Source organism: Salmo salar, chromosome 23, assembly GCF_965601325.2.
Source record: "Salmo salar chromosome 23, fSalSal1, whole genome shotgun sequence".
NCBI classification, from domain to species: Eukaryota; Metazoa; Chordata; class Actinopteri; order Salmoniformes; family Salmonidae; genus Salmo; species Salmo salar.
Genome location: NC_138313.1, coordinates 4,779,543 through 4,800,230, shown reverse-complemented (window position 1 = coordinate 4,800,230; position 20,688 = coordinate 4,779,543). Strand labels below are relative to the sequence as shown.

Sequence of the window (20,688 nt, the reverse complement as noted above, 5' to 3'; positions counted from 1 at the left end):
CTGGCGACAGGTGTTGGAGCGCATAGCTAATCTCACACTTGCATCATGTAATTTGGCTTTCAGAGGGCACCGTGAAAAGCTGGGGCAGTCCAACAGTGGGAATTTTGTCAGTGTAATTGAACTGCTGTCATTTTACGACCCAGTTCTGAAATAACTTTTGGAACGCCCGCATGATCCGTTGACTATCTCAGTCATCAAATCCAAAATGAGCTGATTTATATTTTAGCCGAGCGAGTGAAGTGTGACATTCAGGGAGAGATGCAGGAAGCCCTATTTTTCTATTATTATGGACACCACACCGGATGTGTCCAAAGTAGACCAGTTAAGCCAAGTCTATCACTATGTGAGAGTGATAAGGGATGCAAATAATGTCGCCACAGATCTGACCATCAAAGAGTCGTTTTGGGGATTTCGGGAGACAGCTTCAACATAAAAAGCATAGAGGATAATGGGCTGAATATTTCAAAATGTCGAGAGCAGGGGTATGATGGAGCTGCTAACATGAGCGGGGTCTATTCGGGTGTGCAGGCCAGAATATCAGAAAAAGAGCCGCTTGCTGTTTATGTGCATTGCGCATCGCACAATCTTAACCTGGCTCATTAATGACTCTGTCAAAAATGTGCCAGAGATTAAACAGTTTTATGATACTGTTGAACTGTTATACACCTTCTTCGGGCATAGCATGAAGAGATGGTCAATGTTGAGTGGTACATTTTATTTTGCATCAGAAAAAGAAAGTGTAACTAAAACGACTGTGTCCCACCCGCTGGTCATCTAGATATGATGACCACCCTGAGATACAGATATGTGGACGTAATGAAGGCCCTCACCAAGATTGTGCTTTTACGTGACAAGAAGGACGAGAGGGATGATGCAGCAGCACTGAAAAATAAATGTTTTTTAGACTAAGATTTTAGAAAATGTGAACATCTCCAAAATGCTACAGGCCAAAGACACAGACCTGCACAGAGCAGTCAGCCTACTCAAGGACATGAGAGGTCCTGTCCGGATTCCGACAGGATTTTGAGAAGGCCAACGTCACCGCAAAGACCGTTGCCGACAAATGGGGAGCTCAGAACGCATTTGAAGACACTTGAAGAAGGAAGGCAAGGCATAATTTTGATGAGCTATGCGAGGACGAGCGACTGTCTGATGAGAGAGAAGTTTTAGAGTCAACATCTTTAATGTAAACCTTGACAGCGTTATCCACCAGCTGTCAAACAGATGTAAAAGTCTGCGGGCAACATCGAGTCTGATTGACTCCATGCACCCCACTACCCTGGCCAACGCAGATGATGATGCGCTCTACGAGACAGCCAGCCGGCTGGCAGAACATTACAGCAAATATACATCAGCAAGCTTCCCTGGCCAATTACTCTCTTTCAGGGCCTGATTTAAGAAGGAAATAGCAAAGCACACTACAGTGAGAGACCTGGCCAAGATGATCATTGTGGATTAAAATTCAGTCACTGCTACATTTGGGGAAGTAGTTACAGCGATGCTCCTTTTTATGACTGCATGTAACGGTAGCAAGTGCTGAACGCCCCTTTTCCAAACTGAAAATAATTCAATCATACCTGAGGAGCAGCATGGGACAGGAGAGACTGAGTGGGTTGGCCATTCTGTCCATTGAAAACACCAGGGCCAGGACCATGGATTTGAATGCCATCATCAACGACTTTGCAGAGAGCAAGATCTGTCGAATGCCAATCAAATGAGTGAGTAAGCTTATATTTTTACAGGGCAGGCTACCCAGACAGTCTATATAAATCAAGCTTTATTTTAGATTAGTTTACATTGCTTGTCAATCTACGACTATGCACGATCTGTCTTTGGAAACCATGTTCTGGTGCACGGCCGCTGAGCCTTTTCAATGTCATCAAAGCCTATACGTTTAACTAGGCTATAAGAATAATAGTAAGCACATACGCGTCATATACTGTTTAAATAGAGGCTGCCATTTAAGCAATATGTCTGAATGCTCCACTTGATTGATTTGCTGGTATTTTTGCTATAGGCCTCTGTGGGAGGAAGACCATTTGAATACCGGTATGTCAGTTTTGCCGCCATGCATGACTTCAGCGACTGTGTACTGGGTCATTAGCTGTGTTTCAGTGTTTCTGTCAAGAGATTGATCTATATATGTATGTTTTATAATATAGGCTATTGCCTATTATTTGCAGATAAAATAGGGTGTTTTTTGACCGCTTTGTGCTTTCCGTGGTGCTGATCGACTTATACGGGTTTATTTCTGACCGCGGTCCATGGTGCTGAATGTATTGGCTATATTGCGGCTTCTCTGGTAACAGCTTCAAATGTGCCCTTAGATTAGGTTCTGCTCTGCTGTTACAATGCTTAGTAATATTAACACAGCCTTACCAACACAATTATTTAAATTTTAAGGGAAATATGGGGGGTATAGGGGGCCGTATTTTGGGGGGGGAAGCTACGCTACTGGTCCTAGCTATGGAGTTTAATATAATACCTTATAAGTAATATAGCCTGTATTTTTCCTTATTTGAAGTAGACGTGGAGATATATACTTACAGTATATACCTCAGGTCAAATCATGAAATACAAATGATGGAATAGAAATGTTTTATAATTATATTTTAAATTAACTGAACAGTATACTCAATGTTGTACTTGAATGACTTCATTATAACATTGCAGTGCATTTACATACAGTACCTGTCATGTCCTGACCATATACTTAGGTATTTTTGTATTATATTTGGTCAGGACGTGGCAGAGTTATGTTTGGTTATGTTATAGTGGGGTTGTGAGTGTTGGTTTAGGTTCTAGGTTAGGTTTTCTATGTGTAGGTTGGGTGCTGGACTCTCAATTGAAGGCAGGTGTGTTGAGTTGCCTTTGATTGGGAGTCCTATATTAGTAGGGTGTGTTTGTCTGTGTGTGGGTAATTGTATTTTGCACTGTGTTTCGTTTCACCTGTGAAACTGTCACCGTTCTCCTTTGCGTGTTTATTTTGTTTTGTCGTTTCCATCTATAATAAATATGATGTGGAACAGTCAACCCGCTGTGTATTGGTCATCGAGTGATTTCGACATATCTTCCGATGAGGGAGAATACGAGGAACGTGACAGTACCGTTCAAAAGTTTGGGGTCACTTAGAAATGTCCATGTTTTTGAAAGAAAAGCACATTTTTTTGGACCATAAAAATAACATCAAATTGATCAGAAATACATTGTAGACATTGTTAATGTTGTAATTGACTATTGTAGCTAGAAACGGCAGACTACATAGACGTACAGATGCCCATTATCAGCAACCATCACTCCTTTGTTCCAGTGGCACGTTGTGTTAGCTAATCCAAGTTTATCATTTTAAAAGGCTAATTGATCATTAGACAACCCTTTTGCAATTGTTAGCACAGCTGAAAATGGTTGTCCTGATTAAAGAAGCAATAAAACTGGCCTTCCTTAGAGTAGTTTAGTATCTGGAGCATCAGCATTTGTGGGTTCGATTACAGGCTCAAAATGGCCAGAATTACAGGCTCAAAATGGCCAGAAACAAAGACTCTTCTGAAACTAGTCAGTCTATTCTTGTTCTGAGAAATGAAGTCTATTCCATGTGAGAAATAGCCAAGAAACTGAAGATCTCGTACAACGCTGTGTACTACTCCCTTCACAGAACAGCGCAAACTGGCTCTAACCAGAATAGAAAGAGGAGTGGGAGGCCCCGGTGCACAACTGAGCAAGATGACAAGTACATTAGAGTGTCTAGTTTGAGAAACAGACACCTCACAAGTCCCCAACTGGCAGCTTCATTAAATAGTACCCGCAAAACACCAGTCTCAACGTCAACAGTGAAGGGATGCTGGCCTTCTAGGCAGAGTTGCAAAGAAAAAGCCATATCTCAGACTGGCCAATAAAAATAAAATATTAAAATTGGCAAAAGAACACAGACACTGGACAGAGGAACTCTGCCTATGACATGTAACAGTTGAATTGAACCAAACCCATTTCTCTCTTCTGCCCCTCTATGTAGGGTAACTCGGGGTTGGGCTTCAGTATTGCAGGGGGAACAGATAACCCCCACATTGGAGAAGACCCCAGTATCTTCATCACCAAGATCATCCCTGGAGGAGCTGCAGCTCAGGACGGATGCCTCAGGTTGGTAACACCAACCTGTATGTATGGTTACATGATCCCAATCACATTTCAGCCTATGAACTGAATCACATTGCAGCTTATGGGTCCAAGGTGTGAATCACATTAACTGACTCCTGTTGATTCTCCCTGTGGAGTAAATTACTAATGTATTTGATACTCCTGGGTAAAGAATGAATAACTAATGTATTTGAGTCTCCTGGCTGCAGAGTGAATGACTGATGTTTTTGACTAACCTGGCTGCAGAGTGAAAGATTTATGTATTTGACTCTTCCTGCAGAGTTAATGACTGATGTATCTGACCAAGGGTGAATGTAGAATTCATTTATTTCTGGTATGCGACCTCCTATGTGTGCATGCGGATGCACCCAAAAAATGTACTGGCATAACAGGCCTGGCCCTGGATGTTCTGCCGTCCATGCGAGACAAAACATTGCCACCCCCCTCCTATCCACGCTGAACTAGAAAGGTGTACAGCAGAGGTCGGCAATAGGTTTGGCCCTGGGCAATTTTTTGTATTTTTCTAATGGTCGGAAGAACAGAACATAATAGCAGCCCAATTCATATGCCTATGCTACAAGTTAAAACATTTTTAACACATCTGGTTAGTCAGCGATATAGTCAGTTCAATGTCCATAACATATTTTCACTGATTGCACTGATAAAATCACAAATGTCTCTATTAAATCCGTTTTTTATATTTCTTTGTGCGCTGAATGGGAAAAAACTGCTTGCAATCAAGAGAAAATGTCTCTCAGAAAAAGTCTCATTAGAAAGGTGGATAATGAAAATAGAATTTTCAGGGAAGAATGGACTGAGAAATAGGCATATTTCTCCAATGTCAAACCAGAGTGTCTTGTTTGAACAAAACGGGTGTTGTTTGCAAATAATTCAATATTATGAATTTAAACATGGCAATTTCAAAGGTTACCTTTTCACCCAATTGTAAGCTTCAACTGCTGGCTACTCATCCGTTGCTTAACCCAACAACAGAAGTGCCCGTTAACCTGCCCATTAACATCGATGGGGCTGCGGTAGAGTGAGTCGAGAGTTTCACGTTCCTTGGTGTCCACATCACCAACAAACTGGTCTAAAACACACCAAGATAGTCGTGAAGAGGGCACGACAACCCCCTTTCCCCCTCAGGAGACTAAAACGATTTGGCATGGGTCCCCAGATCCTCAGAAAGTTCTACAGCTGCACCATCGAGAGCATCTTGACCAGTTGCATCACCACCCGGTATGGAAACTACTCGGCATCCGACCGTTAGGCACTACAGAGGGTAGTGCTTACGGCCCAGTAAATAACTGGGGCCAAGCTTCCTGCCATCCCGGACTTATAAACTAGGCGGTGTCAGAGAAAGGTCCAAAGAATTGTCAAAGACTCCAGTTACCCAAGTCATAGACTGTTCTCTCTTCTACCGCACCACTGCGACCTGTATAATCTGGTTGGCTGGTCCTCACTACATATTTGTTGCCAAACCCACTGGCTCCAGGTCATCTAAGTCTTTGCTAGGTAAAGCTCCGACTTATCTCAGCTCACTGACCACCATAGCAACACCCACCCGTAGCACGCGCTCCAGCAGGTATATTTCACTGGTCATCCCCAAAGCCAACACCTGCTTTGGCTGCCTTTCCTTCCAGTTCTCTGCTGCCAATGACTGGAACGAATTGCAAAAATCACTGAAGGTGGAGACTTATATCTCCCTCACTAACTTTAAGAGTCAGCTGTCAGAGCAGCTTACCGATCGCTGCAGCTGTACACAGCCCATCTGTAAATAGCTCCTCCAACCAACTACCTACCTCATCCCCATATTTGTTTTAGTTTTTCTGTTCTTTTGCACACCAGTATTTCTACTTGCACATCCTCATTTGCACATTTTTCACTCCAGTGTAAATTGCTGAATTGTAATTACTTAGCCACAATTGGCCTATTTATTGCCTTACCTCATTACTTAATTTTGCACACACTGTATACAGATTTTTCTATTGTGTTATTGACTGTACATTTGTTTATCCCATCTGTAACTCTGTGTTTTTGTCGCACTGCTTTGCTTTATCTTGGCCAGGTCGCAGTTGTAAATGAGAACTTGTTCTCAAACTGGCCTACCTGGTTAAATAAAGGTGAAAAATAAATAAATAAATAAGATTTAATAAATATTTTTTTTAACTCTTTGAACTGCATTGTTGGTTAAGGGCTTGTATGTAAGCTTTTCACGGTAAGATCTACACCTGTTGTATTTGGCGCATGTAACAAATACAATCTGATTTGATTTTGATTTGAATTGAACGCTTTATCTGGATACTTTTTATTTATTTCTAAATATAAAGCTAGCAATAAGTATCATTTTTGCCATTTTCTTTAAGAAAGGGTATGGCATACCCTCACTCAATTTTAGCCCTGTTTTTAAAGAACACACCAAGCCCTTCCCAGACACAGAGGTATTTAAGGAGTGCATGGTGACAGTATTGGAGGATTTGGCTATACCGACAAAATCTATGCATAGCATAATTGCGTCCATCAAACAGGTAAACCAACCTCTTATTTTTGTAGGAAAGAGTAGGCTTCAACAAAGTCATCTTGTTGTTAGTGAAGTCGAATTAAAATGAAGACAATTGTTGAAAATAATTACTTTCAGCACCATTTGCTGTCCACGTCTGTTTGATTATGCCGCAGCCACACAAAAGTTGATGTCTTCTCCTGCGCTCTCTCTCTCCTCAATAATAAGTTAATGATTGAAAAAGTGTCTCTTGAAATTGTAATACATTTGGTCTCCAGTCTATGGGCTACAGAAAAACCACATAGGCTATATTCATTTGATGGAGCGTGGTGGAGCGCCTCAGCGCTGAGTCTCTCCCACGGCACTCTGGAGAGGTGCGCTGGGCATAGATAAGCTAAATATTTTGCACCCCTGCCTTTGGCAAAGTGGGCTCTGCTTATAATGGGGCGGCATCAACACTCACCTACTGTGAATAGCCCTCATGTCACTGGGTGAGAGAAGTTATCATTGTTTTTGGGCAGAATAATATGAGGTGTTATGTGTTGTCGGAGGTGCGTCTTGGTCAGTTCAGCTCGGAAAATGCCGCCTTGGAATGCCTAATCCTGCCCAATGGGCGGGCAGCCCGTGGGGCCTAATCATATAATTGTATTTAGAATCCATATTAACTCAATAGCATTTCTGTGGGCCTAGTCATAAAGATTTGTCATTTAACTTTTATTGTGGCATAAACACAATAAGTCATGATGTTTTCTTCTGACTGTCAAACAATCACTTCAAATGGCTCTTTTACTAGGCTACCCGCATACATTCATCCACTCGCAACATATTTCCAGCCTCCAAATAGTTGTTAATGGGAAGAGACATCTTTTACACAAAACACCAAAAAGTGAAATTACATTTGGTGATTGTCATTAGGCCAGAATTAATAACTCCACTGCTGTCCGCACGCATTTCTGCCTTGGCAAATTTCAGTGTTCTTGTTAAACCACATCGCATTTTGGAGCATAGGATATACTCTAGGCCGACCACCCGTTTTCAAGTCTATTCACTCATATTAATGCTTCTGCCATATGGTAATGGTAAATAATGGTGTAATAGCCTACAGTTTTCTTGACATTTTGTTTTCATTATTGTGATAGGCTCATGTTTTACCTGTACAGAATACCCCCACAATTTATTTTTCCGTGATGCTGTACAGGACCATACCGCCTTACTTTCACCCCTGTATCTGACTCTTCTGGCTGCAGAGTTAATGACTGGTGTGTTTGACACTTCCTGCAGAGTGAATGACTGCATCTTGAGCGTAAACGAGGCAGACGTGAGGGATGTGACCCACAGTAAGGCCGTGGAGGCCCTAAAAGTGGCCGGCTGCATCGTCAGGCTCTACGTCCGCAGGAGAAAAGCCCTCTCAGAGAAGATCATGGAGCTCAAACTAGTCAAAGGTCCTAAAGGTAAGAGAACCATGGAGCTCAAACTTGCCAAAGGTCCTAAAGGTAAGAAAACCATGGAGCTCAAACTAGTCAAAGGTCCTAAAGGTTAGAAAACCATGGACCTCAAAGTAATTAAAAGGTCCAAAAGGTAAGGGAGTTTAAAGCTAGACACAGTGATATGATATCATCGTACATCGCGGAGTGACTTCCTATACATAAGTCTACCTTAAAATGTGTTGAGTTGATGGATAACTTTATGATGCTTGTTGACTCTCTGGTCGTTGTGCTCCAGGTGATACCCTCTGAATGACCCCCCTGAGAGGATTAATATAGTTTCAATACGGTTTTATTGTTGTAATACACTCCCCTCACTCCCCTTCTCTTTCTCCCTCTCTCTACCCTTCTCTTTTCCCTTTCTCTCTCTCACTCTTTTCCTCCCTACCTCTGTCTCCAGGGCTAGGGTTCAGTATTGCGGGGGGAGTAAGGAACCAGCACATTCCAGGCGACAACAGCATCTATGTCACCAAGATCATTGAGGGAGGGGCTGCACACAAAGACGGGAGGTTGCAAATAGGAGACAAACTATTGGCTGTAAGGACCTAACATAGTACTGTAACTTCATCTTCTCCTTACTGAAAGACAGTACCCACTGGGCACAGACGTCAGTTCAATGTCTAGTTTTGATTAACATTTAATTGAGTTGTCAACTAACGTGAATTCAACCTGAAATCAACAACAAAAAATGAACCATGTCATTGGATTTAGGTTTAAAGTTGTGGTCCTCTGTAGCTCAGTTGCAACGGCAGGATAGTGGGTTTGATTCCCGGGATCACCAATATGTAAAATGCACACATGACTGTAAGTCGCTTTGGATAAAAGTGTCTGCTAAATGACATATTATTATTTTTATAAAGTTGAGTGAAAAACATAGACATTTTCAAAATTCCTTTACATTGATTACTTTTTGCAAATCCAAATCAGTTTTCCACGTTGATTCAAGGGCTGGGAATTCCCAGTGACCTCACTATATGATATTCTCACGATACTTAGGTGCTGATATGTACACTATTGCGATTCTCATTGTTCTATATACAGTACCAGTCAAAGTTTGGACACACCTACTCATTACATGGTTTTTCTTTGTTTGTACTATTTTCTACATTGCAGAATAATAGTGAAAACATCAAACTATGAAATAACACATATTGAATCATGTAACCAAAAAAGTGTTAAACAAATCAAAATATTTTTTATATTTGAGATTCTTCAAAGTAGCTACCCTTTGCCTCGATGACAGCTTTGCACACTCTTAACATTCTCTCAACCAGCTTCATGAGGAATGCTTTTCTAACAGTCTTGAAGGAGTTCCCACATATGCTGAGCACTTGTTGGCTGCTTTTCCTTCACTCTGTGGTTTCATCTGTGGATTATCGATTCGATAATCCACAGATGAAACAATAACATAATGGTCGCCCCGCTTCTGTTTTGGAAAAAAGCTGAGGGATGGGCCTGGAGATAATAGACAGAGCTATGGATGCAAGGACTGACCATCCATGGTATCAAAATTACTGTTTTAACCATGAGGCTATACAGCGTTTGTTTACATTTACGATGTTTACAAACATGGGAGAAAAACAAGCTTATATTTTGGGTTCTCATAGAGTGTGACAGTTGAACTAAGATCATGAGGCTTAAGTTATATTCTTCAAGAATCAATGTGTGTATATATATATATATATGTCATTTATGAGTTCAAAAATTGATGTAGCAACTGCAGATTGACCCTTTAAGTTTATCAAAACTGTGCGAGTTTGAGCATGTGTCCATCAGGCCTGTGGATTTAAAAAAAATTATCAGCATGAATTAGATTGAGCAATAAAAGCCCAACTTTTATTCAATAGGCTGGGATCCACACCGTGCAGCTGTTGCAAGAGCGCATTTTTTCACTGGCTGTCCACTGGTATCAAAAACAATGATTGATTGGCAGCTTAAACTTCCTCAATTCAATCATTATTGGGTTCAAATACACATTTAGATTTGTGAACAGCCATCCATAACAACCACAATCCGTAATCTGCAAATAGCTAAATGAGAGAGCAACAGTGTGATTCACATCACTGCGCTATGTAGATATCAATAATAAGTGATATCCGTCATCCTTACCTCCAAGCGTTTATTCAAATTGGAAGACATAGCTTGGACTGTAGCCTACAAAAGCCTATTCCTGCTCTCTTCCCGCGATCCATCAAACCCATTTGGTGTGTCATCAAAGTGGTCTCTGTCTTGTGGTCAAACTCGCTCAGGTGGAACAAACTTAAACGTGTGCCTTTTTTCAATGCTGATTTGAATGTCATTGAGAAAACAGAGCAGTGTGAAATATTTTCTTTTCACAAATCTTGCTGAATTAAAAGTAATCCTCGAAGTAATCAAATCGTTTTTCAAAAGTATTTAATCTGATTTTTGCAGGTTACGTAACGGATTGCAGTTACCGGTAATCTGTTACTCCCCAACCCTGTATATTGCGACTCTATACTGGGATTTTATTGTGATTTGATGTTCCAAAAACGTTACTCACTATATGTCTGCTGCAGAGAGATTAGAGAGAGCATGATCAGCCAGGGAAATGAAAGTGCTGAAAACATTTTAAAAGATGGAGAACAAGCTATGGGATGAAAAATACTAGAGTTTTGATGCAGGTACAGTAGCGAAAAAACAAATATATGCTTGCTTCAATGTGAGTCAAACCTTTAAACAGGTTAACACTTGCAAGGCCGCCGGGTCAGACAGAATACCAGGGTACATTCTAAGAGCGTGCGCAGACCAACTTCACGGACATTTTCAATCTCTCCTTGTACCAGTCGGTAATCCCAACGTTTCAAGCTGACCACCATTGTCCCTGTTTTCAAGAACTCCAAGGTAATCTGCCTAAATGGTACTATCGCCCTGTGGCACTCACATCTGTAATTATAAAGTGCTTTGAAAGGCTGGTCATGACACACATCAACAGCATCATCCCAGACACCCTGGGCCCACTCCAATTTGCATACCGCCCCAACAAATCCACAGATTACGCAATCTCGATTGCACATCACACTGTCCTCTCCCATCTGGACAAGAAAGGAAATAACTGTGAGAATACTGTTCATAGGCTACATATCAGCATTCAACACCATAGTCCCCTCCAAGCTCATCACCAAGTTCAGAACCCTGGGACTGAATACCTCCCTCTGCAATTGGATCCTGGACTTCCTGACATGCCGGTCTGAGGTGGTGAGGGTAGGCAATAACACCTCAGCCATGCTGACTCCCAACACAGGGGCCCCTCAGGTGTGCGTCTTTAGTCCCCTCCTGTACTTCCTGTTCACCCACGACTGCGTGGCCACACACGACTCCAACACGACGGCGGTAGGCCTGATCACCAATGGCGATGAGACAGCATACAGGGAGGAGGTCAGAGACTTGGCAGTGTGATGCCAGAATAAAAAAAATCCCTCGACATCAGTAAGACCAAGGGCTGTAGTGGAGCGGGTCGATAGCTTAAAGTTCCTTGGTGTCCACATCACTAAGGAATTAATATGGTCCACACACACCCGCACAGTTGTGAAGAGGTCACAACAGGGCCTCTTCCCCCTCAGGAGGCTGAAAAGACTTGGCATGGGCCCTCGGATTGACAAAAAGTTCTACAACTGCACCATCGAGAGCATGTTGACCTTCTGCACCACCGCTTGGTATGGCAAATGCACTGCCCTCGACCGAAAACAGCTACAGAGGGTGGTCTGGACAACCCAGTACATCACCTCTATATCAGCTGGGAGGCCCGAATAAGTCACCCTTCTGCTACCGTCCGGCAAACGGTATCGGAGCATTGGCTCTCGGACCAAGACAACTTCTACCCCCAAGCCATAAGACTGATAAATAGTTCATTAAATGGTTACACTCACTATCTGCATTGACCCTATCTTGCATTGACTCTATGCACACGCTATACACTGAGTGTACAAAACATTAGGAACACCTGCTCTTTCCATGACATAGACTGACCAGGGGATATCCAGGTAAAAACTATGATCCCTTATTGATGACCACTTGTTAAATCCACTTCAATCAGTGTAGATGAAGGAGAGGAGACAGGTTAAAGAAGAAAGTTTTGTGTATATGTGCCATTCAAAAGGTGAATAGGCAAGACAAAATATTTAAGTGCCTTTGGACTGGATATGTTTCAGGCGCACTGGTTTGAGTCTGTGAAGCACTGCAACACTGCTGGGTTTTTCATGCTCAACAGTTTACCGTGTATGAAGAATGGTCCACCACCCAATGGACATCCAGCCAACTTAACAGAACTATGAGAAGCTTTGGAGTCAACATGGGCCAGCATCCCTGTGGAGTCCATAGACAAATGAATTGAGGCTGTTCTGAGGGAAAAAGGGGGTGCAACTCAATATTAGAAGGTGTTCCTAATGTTTTCTACATTCAGTGTATATGCAGTTGAAGTCAGAAGTTTACATACACCTTAGCCAAATACATTTAATCTCAGTTTTTCACAATTCCTGACATTTAATCCTAGTAAAAATTCCCTGTCTTAGGTCAGTCACCACTTTATTTTAAGAATGTGAAATGTCAGAATAATAGTAGAGAGAATGATTTATTTCAGCTTTTATTTATTTCATCACATTCCTAGTGGGTCAGAAGTTTACATACACTCAATTAGTGCTTGGTAGCGTTGCCTTTAAATTGTTTAACTTGGGTCAAACGTTTCGGGTAGCATTCCACAAGCTTCCCACAATAAGTTGGGCAAATTTTGGCCCATTCCTCCAGACAGAGCTGGTGTAACTGAGTCTAGTTTATAGGCCTCCTTGCTCGCACACGCTTTTTCAGTTCTGCACAGTATGCTGGGGTCATTGTCCATTTGGAAGACCCATTTGTGAACAAGCTTTAACTTCCTGACAGATGTCTTGAGATGTTGCTTTAATATATCCACATACTTTTCCTGCCTCATGAAGCCCTCTATTTTGTGAAGTACACCAGTCCCTCCTGCAGCAAAGCACCCCCACAACATGATGCTGCCACCCCCGTGCTTCACGGTTGGGATGGTGTTCTTCGGCTTGCAAGCCTCCCCCTTTTTCCTCCAAACATAACAAAGGTCATTATGGCCAAACAGTTCTATTTTTGTTTCATCAGACCAGAGGACATTTCTCCAAAAAGTACGATCTTTGTCCCCATGTGCAGTTGCAAACTGTAGTCTGGCTTTTTTATGGCGATTTTGGAGCAGTGGCTTCTTCCTTGCTAAGCGGCCTTTCAGGTTATGTCGATATAGGACTCATTTTACTGTGGATATAGAATCTTTTGTACCGGTTTCCTCCAGCATCTTCACAAGGTCCTTTGCTGTTGTTCTGGTATTGATTTGCACTTTTCACACCAAAGTACGTTGATCTCTAGGAGACAGAACATGTCTCCTTCCTGAGCGGTTTGACGGCTGCGTGGTCCCATGGTATTTATACTTGCGTACTATTGTTTGTACAGATGAACTTGGTACCTTCAGGTGTTTGAAAATTGCTCCCAAGGATGAACCAGACTTGTGGAGGTCTACAATTGTTTTCTGAGGTCTTGGCTGATTTATTTTGATTTTCCCATGATGTCAAGCAAAGAGGCACTTAGTTTGAAGGTAGGCCTTGAAATACATCCACAGTTACGCCTCCGATTGACTCAAATTATGTCAGTTAGCCTATCAGAGGCTTCTAAAGCCATGACATAATTTTCTGGAATTTTCCAAGCTGTTTAAAGCCACAGTCAACTTAGTGTATGTAAACTTCTTACCCACTGGAATTGTAATACAGTGAATTATTAGTGAAATAATCTGTCTGTAAACAATTGTTGGAAAAATGACTTGTGTCATGCATGAAGTAGATGTCCTAACCAACTTGCCAAAACTATAGTTTCTTAACAAGAAATTTGTGTAGTGGTTGAAAAATGACTTTTAATGACTCCAACCTAAGTGTATGTAAACTTCCGACTTCAACTGTACACACACACACACTACACTGACACTCACACAAAACCCACACACATTCACATACACTACATACAGACACGCATACCGACACCACACACACACACACACACACACACACACACACACACACACACACACACACACACACACACACACACACACACACACACACACACACACACACACACACACACACACACACATACATACACACAGTTTAACACTCATCATATGCTGCTGCTGCTCTGTCTTTTCTTTACTCTTACTCTTATTGCCTATTTTGATGCCTAGTCACTTTACCCTGGCTTTATGTACATAACTATCTCAAATACCTCGTACCCCTGCACATTTATCTGGTACTCCCTGTATATAGTTTCATTCTTGTGTATTTTATTCCTCTTGTGTTACTATTTTTTTTTGGGGGGGGGGGGGGGGGGGGCTCATAAGCAAGCACTGTAAAGTCTACACCTGTTGAATTCGGCGCATGTGACAAATACAACTTCATTTGATTCCTTAAAGTACTTAGATTAAGTTTTGTTGTGGCTTGTTAAAAATGCCAGCCTGTTTGCCTGCTATGTCAGCTACTGTATGTAACTAACTGCTAAATCAACTGAAAAGCCAAATGACTACCTCTCTCTCCTTCCAGGTAAACAGCGCTTGTCTTGAGGAGGTGAGTCACGAGGATGCCGTGGAGGCCTTGAAAAACACCCCCGATGTGGTTTACTTGAAAGTGGCGAAACCCACCAGTGTCTTCATGAACGACAGCTTCGCTCCGCCCGACATCACCAACTGTGAGTGCACACACATTCATATATGCGTCACACACACACACACACACACATGGTGATCACAATCTTTCCACATCCCAGGGCAGCTGTGACAGACAGACAGCAGGTTATTTGAAAGGAGCCATGTGGTGTGGACCATGGCTGGCTGCTGTCGCTGGCTGCTGTCCCCCATAGCTACAGTAGTAATCCAGTAGTCACAGTGAGGTAGTAGGCCTATATCTTGACCAATTACTGATCATCAGAATTGGGCTTACAGTAGTAGGTATAATGTGAGCCAAGCTTATGAAGGGGGAGAGGATCCCATCAAAGCAGTGTGAATGGCTGTCTATTTAACTATCGCTGAATATACTTCCATGGATGTCCCCCGGTCTGCACTACACACTAAGAACTGAAATCAATCAATGACCAGTTGTGGTTTGATAGTAGCCTACATAGCAATATCAACCAACAAGGATGGCAGAGCAGAGCGTTGGTATTATTCACTTAAAACAATGCCTGCTGTCTCACAGTACTGGACTGATGAGGTTGTAGTTTGACTTCAACCAATCATAATGGGAAATAAGACATTGGTGGAAAACATTGGTTTAATCACTGTTCAGGTCACGTTCAAATAGGCTCTTTCAAACCTGTCACCTATAAACACCTTTATCATAGATATTGGTCACTTTTCTCACTTCAAGAAACTACAAGCATTGCTTTTAGTTAATATACCTATGATTATATTATAAGATGTGATCTCTTATTTTTTTAGTAGCTCACTTCAGTTTTGCATTGTTGCCTAAGGCGGAACACTCCCATATTTTACCTGGACAATGTTATTGAGAGTTCTGTTCTGGTGCTTATGCCATTATTGACGATTGTGTTCATTTAAGGAGATTACCTACCCCTGCCAGCCATGTGTTTTATAGTTTCCTGATCTGCCTCTCTGTCTACACCAGGGAAGGCTCAAGTAGAAAGTGAGTTACTAGCCTAGAGTAGCCTAGCTCCTCCCTCACTAAGCTGCATTTTATTACAGTTTATCATAGCATTAGCCGTTAATGCTAACTTGCTATCTAAACACTGAGGCCCGTTGTGTGTGTATTTTTTCTTTAGCATATTCCCCTCACAAGGACAACCATATCAGCCCGTCCAACTACCTTAGCCAGCCCCATACCCCCGACACGCCCGGACGCTACTCACCCATCCCCAAGAGCATATTGGGAGACGACGAGATCACAAGGTAAGCTGTGTGATAATGAACACACGTCATTTGACCACTTTTACAAAGGGTTTCAAATCAAATTTAAAAAAAAAAATTGTAACATGCACCGAATACAACAGTGAAATTATTTCTTACGAGCCCCTAACCAACAATGCAGTTTTAAAAAATATGGATAGGAATAAGAAATAAAAGTAAGAAGTAATTAAAGAGCAGCATTAAAATAACAATAGCGAAACTATATACAGGGGGGGGCGCAATGCAAATAGTCTGGGTGGCCATTTGATTAGGTGTTCAGGAGTCTTATGGCTTGGGGGGTAGAAGCTGTTAAGAAGCCTCTTGGACCTAGACTTGGTGCTCCGGTACCGCTTGCCATGCGGTAGCAGAGAGAACAGTCTATGACTAGGATGGCTGGAGTCTTTGACAATTTTTAAGGGCCTTCCTCTGACACAGCTTGGTATACAGGTCCTGGATGGAAGAAAGCTTGGCCCCAGTGATGTACTGGGCTGGTCGCACTAGCGTCTGTAGTGCCTTGCGGTTGGAGGCCGAGCAGTTGCCATGCCAGGCAGTGATGCAACCAGTCAGGATGCTCTCGATGGTGCAGCTGTAGAACCTTTTGAGGATCTGAGGACCCATGCCAAATCTTTTCAGTCTCCTGAGGGGGAATAGGTTTGTTGTGCCCTCTTCATGACTGTCTTGGTGTGTTTGGACCATGTTAGTTTGTTGGTGATGTGGACACCAAGGAACTTGAAGCTCTCAACCTGCTCCACTGCTGCCCCGTCGATGAGAATGGGGGCGTGCTCTGTTCTCTTTTTCCTGTGTCCACAATCATCTCCTTTGTCTTGATCATGTTGAGGGAGAGGTTGTTGTCCTGGCACCACATGGCCAGGTCTCTGCCCTCCTCCCTATAGGCTGTCTCGTCATTGTCGGTGATCAGGCCTACCACTGTTGTGTCATCTGCAAACTTAATGTTGGTGTTGGATTCGTGCCTGGCCATGCAGTCATGAGTGAACAGGGAGTACAGGAGGGGACTGAGCACGCACCCCTGAGGGGCCCCTGTGTTGAGGATCAGCGTGGCAGATGTTTTGTTACCTACCCTTACCACTTTGGGGCGGCCCGTCAAGAAGTCCAGCATCCAGATGCAGAGGGAGGTGTTTAGTCCCAGGGTCCTTAGCTTAGGGATGAGTTTTCATGGCAGTATGGTGTTGAACGCTGAGCTGTAGTCAATGAATAGCATTCTCACATAGGTGTTATTTTTGTCCAGGTGGGAAAGGGCAGTGTGGAGTGCAATAGAGATTGCATCATCTGTGGATCTGTTGGGGCGGTATGCAAATTGGAGTTGGCCTAAGGTTTATGGGATAATGGTGTTGAAGTGAGCCATGACCAGCCTTTCAAAGCACTTCATGGCTACAGACGTGAGTGCAACGGGTCGGTAGTCATTTAGGCAGGTTACCTTAGTGTTCTTGGGCACAGGGACTATGGGGGTCTGCTTGAAACATATTGGTATTACAGACTCAGACAGGGAGAGGTTGAAAATGTCAGTGAAGACACTTGCCAGTTGGCCAGCGCATGCTCACAGTACACGTCCTGGTAATCCGTCTGGCCCTGCGGCCTTGTGAATGTTGACCTGTTTAAAGATTTTACTCACATCGGCTGCGGAGAGCGTGACCACACAGTCTTCTAGAACAGCTGGTGCTCTCATGCATGTTTCAGTGTTATTTGCCTTGAATTAAGCATAGAAGTAGTTTAGCTCGTCTGGTAGGCTCGTGTCACTGGGCAGCTCTCGGCTGTGCTTCCCTTTGTAGTCTGTAATGGTCTGCAAGCCCTGCCACATCCGACGAGCGTCAGAGTCGGTGTAGTAGGATTCAATCTTAGTCCTGTATTGATGCTTTGCCTGTTTGTTGGTTCGTCAGAGGGCATAGTGGGATTTCTTATAAGCTTCCAGGTTAGAGTCCCGCTCCTTGAAAGTGGCAGCTCTAGCCTTTAGCTCAGTGCGGATGTTGCCTATAATCCATGGCTTCTGGTTGGGGTATGTATGTACGGTCACTGGGGAGACGACGTCATCGATGCACTTATTGATGAAGTCAATGATTGATGTGGTGTACTCCTCAATGCCATCGGAGGAATCCCGGAACATATTCCAGTCAGTGCTCATAAAAGAGTCCTGTAGCTTAGCATCTGGTTCATCTGGCCACTTTTTTTATTGGTGGTATGTAAACAGCTACGGAAAATACAGATGAAAACTCTCTAGGTAGATAGTGTGGTCTACAGCATATCATGAGATACTCTACCTCAGGCGAGGAGCAATAGCTCGAGACTTCCTTAGATATCGTGCACCAGCTGTTATTTACAAAAATATATAGTCCGCCGCCCCTTGTCTTACCAGACGCCACTGTTCTATCCTGCCAGTGCAGCGTATAACCAGCCAGCTGTATGTTGATAGTGTCGTCGTTCAGCCACGACTCAATGAAGCATAAGATATTACAGTTTTGAATGTCCAGTTGGTAGTTTAATCTTCCACGTAGGTCATCTATTTTATTGTCCAAAGATCGCATGTTTGCTTGCAGAATGGGGGTGTATTCGATCACCTACGAATTCTCAGATGGCAGCCCGCCTTCCGGCCCCTTTTTCTCCGCCTCCCCTTCACGCAAATCACAGGGATCTGGGCCTGTTCCCGAGAAAGCAGTATATCGTTCGCGTCGGGCTCATCAGACTCGTTAAAGGAAAAAAAGGATTCTGCCAGTCCGTGGTGAGTAATCGCAGTCCTGATGTCTGAAGTTATTTTCGGTCATAAGAGACGGTAGTGGCAACATTATGTACAAAATAAGTTACAAACAACGCAAATGAATGAACAAAAAACACAATCGGTTGGGGGCACGTAAAACGTCTGCCTTCTTCTCTGGCGCCATTCATGTTCATATGTTATGTTTGTTTTGTTCATATGATTTGATTTGTTTGTTTTAGTTTATCTGTGTAGGGACAAGGGGAGTGTGTTGCTATTATACGTTGCTGCTGCTACTGAGATTCATCACTTCGATGAATAGGTCATTTTCCTTCTTGCCACTCTCTTGCCTCTCTCAGTGGCGCTGAGTTATGATACTATTTTTGAATGACTATCTCATCTCTGTACCCCACACATACAATTATCTGTAAGATCCCTCAGTCGAGCAGTGAATTTCAAACACAGATTCAACCACAATGACCAGGGAGGTTTTCCAATGACTCGCAAAGAAAGGCACCTTTTGGTAGATGGGTAAACATTTAAAAAAACAGACATTGAATATCCCTTTGAGCATGGTCAAATTATTAATACAGGAAATCACTCAGGGATTTCACCATGAGGCCAATGATGACTTTAAAATAGTTATAGAGTTGAATGGCTGTGATAAGAGAACTGAGGATGGATCAACAACATCGTAGTTACTCCATAATACTAACCTAAAAAAAAGGATGTCTTTACAGAAAAAAAAATATTCCAAAATATGCATCCTGTTTGCAAAAAGGCACTAAAGTAATACTGGAAAAAAATATGTTAAAGCAATTAACTTCAACTTTTAATGTCATATGCACAAGTACAGTGAATTGCCTTTGTTGCAAACTCAAAACCAAGCGATAATCAATAACAATGCAATACAAGAAAAAATAAAAACGATAAATAAGAAAAAATATGAAGAACACATTAAGTAAGTATACTATATACAGTGTCAGTTCCAAAACTGTACTATATTTACAATGTGCAGGGATACTGGATTGATAGCGGTACAGTACCTACAGTTGAAGTCGGAAGTTTACATACACCTTAGCCAAATACATTTAAACTCAGTTTAATCCTAGAAAAAAGTTTAATCTTAGGTCAGTTAGGACCACCACTTTATTTTAAGAATGTGAAATGTCAGAAGAATAGTTGAGGGAAGGATTTATTTCAGGTTTTATTTCTTTCATCACATTCCCAGTGGGTCAGAAGTTTACATACACTCAATTAGTATTTGGTAGCATTGTATTTAAATTGTTTAACTTGGGCCAAACATTTCCGTAGCCTTCCACAAGCTTCCCACAATAAGTTGGGTGAATATTGGCCCATTCCTTCTGACAGAGCTGGTGTAACTGAGTCAGGTTTGTAGGCCTCCTTGCTCGCACACGCTTTTCAGTTCTGCCCACAAATTTTCTATAGGATTGAGGTCAGGGCTTTGTGATGGCCACTCCAATACCTTGACTTTGTTGTCCTTAAGCCATTTTGCCACAACTTTGGAAGTATGCTTGGGGTCATTGTCCATTTGGAAGACCCATTTGTGACCAAGCTTCAACTTCCTGACTGACGTCTTGAGATGTTGCTTCAATATATCCATTTAACCTCTCTGGGCTAGGCGGGACGAATTCGTCCCACCTACTCAACAGCCAGTTGAATCCTGTGGCGCGTTATTCAAATACCTTAGAAATGCTATTTCTTCAATTTCTCAAACATATGACTATTTTACAGCATTTTAAAGACAAGACTCTCGTTAATCTAACCACACTGTCCGATTTCAAAAAGGCTTTACAAGGAAAGCAAAACATTAGATTATGTCAGCAGAGTACCCAGCCAGAAATAATCAGACACCCATTTTTCAAGCTAGCATATAATGTCACATAAA

The 20,688-nt window shown here is 42.4% G+C and overlaps 1 protein-coding gene across 1 annotated transcript in view; it reads left to right on the top strand.

Moving 5' to 3' along the window:
* Positions 1-20,688, top strand: part of LOC106583961 (discs large homolog 1-like protein) — a 231,982-nt gene that overhangs the window by 116,522 nt on the left and 94,772 nt on the right. Inside the window, exons 5-9 of the mRNA XM_014168679.3 lie at positions 4,010-4,134; positions 7,913-8,082; positions 8,516-8,652; positions 14,718-14,862; positions 15,952-16,078. Of these exons, the coding sequence (XP_014024154.3) occupies positions 4,010-4,134; positions 7,913-8,082; positions 8,516-8,652; positions 14,718-14,862; positions 15,952-16,078 (704 nt within the window). The remainder of the gene's footprint in view (positions 1-4,009; positions 4,135-7,912; positions 8,083-8,515; positions 8,653-14,717; positions 14,863-15,951; positions 16,079-20,688) is intronic.